This window comes from Pteropus vampyrus, unplaced genomic scaffold (genome assembly GCF_000151845.1).
Source record: "Pteropus vampyrus isolate Shadow unplaced genomic scaffold, Pvam_2.0 Scaffold86, whole genome shotgun sequence".
Classification (NCBI taxonomy): Eukaryota; Metazoa; Chordata; class Mammalia; order Chiroptera; family Pteropodidae; genus Pteropus; species Pteropus vampyrus.
Genome location: NW_011888867.1, coordinates 5020537 through 5026514, shown reverse-complemented (window position 1 = coordinate 5026514; position 5978 = coordinate 5020537). Strand labels below are relative to the sequence as shown.

The window sequence follows — 5978 nt, the reverse complement described above, 5'->3', positions numbered from 1 at the left end:
GGTTCTAGTACAGAGCCTGGCTCTCAGTAAACATAAAATGCTTATTGATTAAATGAGTAAGGCTGCAAAGATGGCAGAGAAATTTGAACTTCATTTTCTGTGCAGTGGTTGAGGATCATTCATTCAACCAGCTGTTCTTGGCACTAGATGGATAGTAGTGACCGAAACTGACGGGTCCTGTCCTTGAGGAGTATAGGGTTGGGATTTAGCCTCTAAGTGTCTGTGGAATTGAAGAGGGCCCCTCGCCCGGTCCAGGAGGCTCACAGAAGGAGGAGGGACAGAGAAAAGTTCAGGAGCATTCAGAAGCATCCCTGTCCTTTTCTCATCCCTGTTCCCCGGCACACACCTAAAAAGGATGATCCAGAGAGTCTTTATCCCTCCCAGGGTACGGATCCCTTTGTCTCCTCTTACCAAAGGCCTCAGCTTACCTAGTCTTGTGAGGTCTGAAACTAAGGAAGGGCGGTTGGTGCCTGGCTTGCTTCCTGGCCTCTACGCCAGGGTCCTGGACTTGTCTTCTTGCAGTCCCTCCTCCTGTTGCCTCTGCTGTGAACATTGCTGGTACAGTTCAGTTTATGCTGTCTTGGGTTCAGCTGTCGTCATGTCCCGTTCAGCTCTTCAGCACAGAGACGGAGTCTACACAGGGGCTCAACAGTTCGTTGACATGAGATTGAGACCTTGGCTTCACTTGTGTTGCTTTTTTACTCCTCTGCGTGGGGAGGAGAGGTGTTTCCTACATCTAAAAGGGTTGCTAAGGAGCTATTAGGGTCCTGCTGAGGTGGGCCAGCAACCCAGCCCCTCTGGTGTCCTGATTAATTTACCTTTCATCACTTATAGGCATGGGGCTGGCAGGGACTTTAGCAGAGGGGCTGGGTCCTTTTGCATTTATTTGATTAACCCCCATCAGGATGCAAAATCCTTGTCTGTTTTTTCATGGTGTGTTCCAAACTCCTAGCATGTGCCTTTACTCTGTGGGAACTTGGCACATATTTGTGGATTAACAGAGTCACACAGATACTTTGCAAGTGCCATCCGACTTCTCTCCCCGCTGACCTGCCATCATAATTCTTATCTTTACTTGACCTAAATCATAACCATTAACCAGGAAGTAATGTTTCCACAAGTCACACTCCAGAGGGCCTCATTAATTTATTAGTACACGAGAGAAGTCACTGAGCAGGCCCTCTCTTTGGTCTTAATTTTTTAAGATGCGAAGAGCTCTTATTTGCAACCTCTCCTATGTGGTATTTTGATTTTCGCTTCAGAGGCTGAAGGCAGCGGTCCACTACACTGTGGGCTGTCTTTGCGAGGAGGTGGCCTCAGACAAGGAGGTGCAGTTCAGCAAACAGACCATCGCCGCGATCTCGGAGGTGACCTTCCGACAGTGTGGTATGGAGCCCGGCCTTCCTGCATACGTATAGAAGCCCCGAAGGTTGATTTTGCCTGGGAGAAATGCGTGGGTGGGTGCCTTGTCGGGTCTCACCGCCAGACAGAACACTGTCACTGGACACCGTTCGTGACACAGTCCTTTTCTTGGCCGTTCGATTTGGATATTTTATGGAAGGAGCTATTTTTTTCTATTAACACTAACACTGGGACATTAGCACCTTTACTTTATTGTTTTAAACTGCCCGGAACATTAGACATTAAATTTTTTATTTCATTGCTTTATAACATTTTTATATCACTCACAGTTTATTTGACAGTTGAACTTGTGTCATTGATATTTGCTTGACTTCACAGGAAATTAATGTCCTTGCAAGCCCTAATTTGTAGCAAAATTTAAAGTCAAGGGGTAGTTTCCAGAAATGAAAGGTGTAGCCACAGTTACCAGAAAGCTCGTGATAAAGGGTCAAGGGTGCCAGGGAGGACAAGGTGGTCGGTCATAATCAAATAACTGAAGGCGCCTGTGCAGTGATGGGGCTGCCTGAAGTGGCTCCCTGTCGCCTTTTAAAGGGCTTCGTGGTGTTAATCACTGCACTCACTGCAGAAGTTGAGACTTCTGAAATAAGATTGAGATGAGGGTAGCTAAAGCACATCTCTTTTTCTCTTTCAGAAAATTTTGCCAAAGACCTCGAAATGTTTGCAAGGTGGGTGAAGAGCGTGATTGTCTGACGCCCTGTTCGCATGCGTTCTGACACTCCATCTGGCGGTACACTTCTGGAGAGCTTTAGCTAGTCGTTTTTGGTTTTTTTTTTGTTTTTTTTTATTTTGTATTTTGTGGAGGCTCATCTCTAATTATGATTCCGCAAGAATATAACATCTGCTTTAATCACGTCCATTCAGACTTGATTTGGCATTTTTTGAAGTTTTCCAAGTATTTTTTTAAGAGAACTGAAGTTATTCAGTTTCAGGCTAAAAAGACATGAATAACGTCTCTAGGACTCTGAATGTGCGAGGCGTGCGTGCTTTTCAGGCCATTTCTCCGGAATGGTGTGATGCTAGGGTGTGGGCCCCGCGCCCAAAGCTGGGCTGCACTGTGCTCCAGGCGCTGATTGCTGGCAGGTGGCCGGATAATGACAGCAGGCGTCCACATCAGGCTTGCATTTGCCGCGTTTGTTCTGAGACATACACTCCTTGAAAAGAGGGTGACTTGCTTTCAGCTGGTAAAGCTTTAGCTTTTACAGGAGATTTATGTTCATCTCTTCAATTAGCACCTCAGGTAATTGAAAACAATTGCAGCGAATTGCTTTTATGAAGCAATCTGAATGACTAAAGCCTGAAAGGACTAAAGCTTTCTAATTTGCTACCACTTGTGATTTGGTGCCAGCCTCTCCCACACCCCATACTTTTCACCTTGCTCCTATTAGCTCTTTGTTTCTCGGGTGAATGTTTTGAATGAATTAAAGCAGTAGGTTCTCAGAGGGCAGGCTCTAAATCTTTCTATTCCTGTATATATGAGTCCCTAAAAACCGCTTAGCATCTTCGACTTGGCCAAAAGGGATAAGATAATATTATGGGATACTGATAGCTCATATGGTTTATTCATTGTTAAGTCGGGTGGTTGCCCCTTACGTGTGGCCCGTTATCCCCCCACCCCCTATATCTCCTGTAAAATAAGTTTATTACCTTTGTTTGCCATTTCTTCTTTTTTTTTTGGAAAATACAACTGTTTTATTACAAAGAGAGACACAAAATGTAAATACTTAGACGATTATTTGATTGGAACATGAAGTTTTATCAATATAGAGCCAAGTTTCTCCACCTCAGTACTATCAATATTTTAGACTGGATTGTTCTTTGTGAGGAGGCTGTTCTGTGCATTGTAGGATGTGTATTGGCATCTTAGGCCTTTGCTCACCGGTTGTGACTTTTTTTTTGCTATTTCTGTGTTAGCTATGAGAAAAAACAAACATTTTTAAATGCTTCTGCAAAAATACTAGAAACAAAAATGAAATTAAACATGTTTAACGTCGCAGTACATTAAGCTTTCAGGTACTCTAATGTGTTTTTTTATAATCACTTTAAAAGGTTGATTTTCTTTAGCTGTGTACTGGGGGAGAAATGGTGTATGTGTGTGTGTGTCACTTAGACTATAAGCTCCACGAGGAAGGACATCATCATCTGTGTAAAGGCTGTCAGCTGCTGCCCTCTGAGTGAGACCGTCTGAGGCTTCACTCACTGTGAGAGCTGCCTCATGTACTGCGTCCAGGCGCGTGCTCCACTGCTGCTCCAGCTTCCGCCCGAGAACCCTAAGTGAATGCAAGAGCAGATTTTCTTCGAAGACTCATTCTTTGTCTTAATTTTATGTTGGTTTTTATAGTATTGCAGTTTGCTCCCACATAAAAAAATTGTGTTTTAAAGTTTATCACCGAATAAAATTGATAGTCTCAGAAGGTCAACTTTGTTTATCCTGTGGCTTTGAGTTCTCCCTGTCACCCAGTCTCTACTCCTAGGACTATGGTTACTTTGAGAAATCTGAAATATGTACTGTTTCAGGTTAACTATTTGGTAAATAGTCTTTGTAGGTGGGCTGAGAACCTAACCGGTGTTTGTAACCTTGTTTCTATGACAAAATACAGTCCACATAATCAATTCATCTGTAAACTTTAGAAAATCATCTCTCGATTTAAGTTACGAATTTCTCTTATTTAGCTTTGAACTCTCTAGTCCCTTAATACTGTTAATATGTTAAAGATGAAACATTTTAAAGAAGATAAATTCTCTATAGTAAATAAATTCTAAGAACATTTTGAGAATAATCTTTAAAACCTGTGTTGCTAAAACTGTTGCACGACAAATTGCTTTGTTATTTTCCCTAGAGTAATTTTCTGGAGTCAGGTTTGGTATCGGAGAGTCTGATGTGCAGTGGCTGGCAGCGAATATGCCCGCCCCTGCGTCTAGGAGAGCATTAACGTTAACTACGGTGCCGAGATACCAGACGACAAGCCGCGTGGTAGAGAAGGCCAGCTTTGTTGTTTCCAGATGCTGCTTTGTGAACGCATAAGCTCGCCTCGCTGTGTCAGTGTGCTGCTTTTGCTCCTCTAGCGCGCTCTCTGAAGAACGCGGACTCCGACAGAGCAGCCTGACGGTGTGATCGAGGCGAGGCCACACTGTGTCCGCACATCCCCCGCCTGTGACGTCTGGACTGGCTTCTTGCTTTGTGGCTACTGTTATTGTATCACCTTCTGTCTGCCTTTGCCCCCTGCTTTATCCTGGTCTTTGCAGGTGGCTAATTAGAAGTATCTCCTAAAATGGATATTATCCTAGGGCAGGCAGATATTGTCAACCATGATGAGAGGACACGTGATATTTGCACATTTAGCAGGATGTGAAGGATTAATTTGGCCAAATGATGAAGTATAATTTCAGTGTGACTTTAACTCAACAGATATTCAGTATGGATCTACTATGTGCTGGCCACTTTGCTGGTTATTAAGGCTACAAGGATTCCTATCTATTCCTTCATACAGAATTCCTGCTTATCATTGGAGGATGTTAGAAATGCCAAGAAATGGTGTAATTAGAGTAATAAATTATTGAATAGAGCTTATCTCAAATACCTTTTAAAGTAAAGATGATAGGACTGGAATGAGAATTCGAGTCCATGTTATGAACAAGAAACAGGTTCCTGTTTAAAGGACAGTCTTTGTTCTAACCGGGCTTAGAACTCCTCGTTGGCAAACTGGTGTTTGGAGGCATGCGCGTAAGCCTCGTCCTGTAATTCAGCCCTCAGAGTGAGCTTCAGGGTCTTGGCCTAGGTGAAGCCAGGCCTCACGGAAATTCTTTGTTTTTCTGTTTAAGGTCTCTTAAGCAGAGGTGATCGTATCGGGAGACCGCCGTTTTCTATTTTCACTAAAAGTGCACGGTGACCTTGCTTTTTCTCTGGTGTTCGCTGTGACCATTGTGACCAAGCAAGTCCCTTCAGAAGATTTAACGCTTCAGACTGTTCTGTTCTTGTATTCTTCAGGCACCCTTGGCCCTCGGTGGAGGTGTTCAGATGGGGCTTCTGCGTTTTCTTGGTCTCTATTTAATTGGTACCTTGGCTAGTCACTTCGTTCATTTTTGTGTCACTGTTGCTTGATGACCTTAATCTGAAAAGATGGGCTACTTAGAGATCCTTACTAGCCTGAAGTCTGACCATGAACTTTGGTGTTTCATCAACACTTTAAATAATACCAAACATTTTGGTGAATTGTTTCTGCCCTTTCTACAGACACGCGAAAAGAAGCACAATTAATACCGAAGATGTGAAGCTCTTAGCCAGGAGGAGTAATTCACTGGTGAGAGATGAGTTTCTTCCCTCGCCCCCCTTTCCCATCAGAATACATTATTCCCAGTTAATCACTTGCAGCCATGAAGTGATTCCCCAGGGCACCTTGCATTAAAAACGAGAGATAGTTGAACCGTTCAGACCTGCCCGTAATTTATAGTCTTTCTTTCATTATGATGGATCTTGCCAAGCCAATTTGAAATTTTCTAATCAGCACTCTCTGGATTTCATAGTTTGCCTTTTTTGTTATATCTCAAAACTTTGGTCC

The 5978-nt window shown here is 43.3% G+C and overlaps 1 protein-coding gene across 1 annotated transcript in view; it reads left to right on the top strand.

Annotated features, from left to right (window-relative positions):
• Nucleotides 1-1250: 1250 nt before the first annotated feature.
• The window catches only part of CENPS (centromere protein S), a gene marked incomplete at its 5' end in the record, with an annotated part of 7932 nt that continues 3204 nt past the window's right edge, over nucleotides 1251-5978 (top strand). Inside the window, 3 exons of the mRNA XM_023532661.1 lie at nucleotides 1251-1386; nucleotides 2054-2087; nucleotides 5654-5720. Of these exons, the coding sequence (XP_023388429.1) occupies nucleotides 1251-1386; nucleotides 2054-2087; nucleotides 5654-5720 (237 nt within the window). The remainder of the gene's footprint in view (nucleotides 1387-2053; nucleotides 2088-5653; nucleotides 5721-5978) is intronic.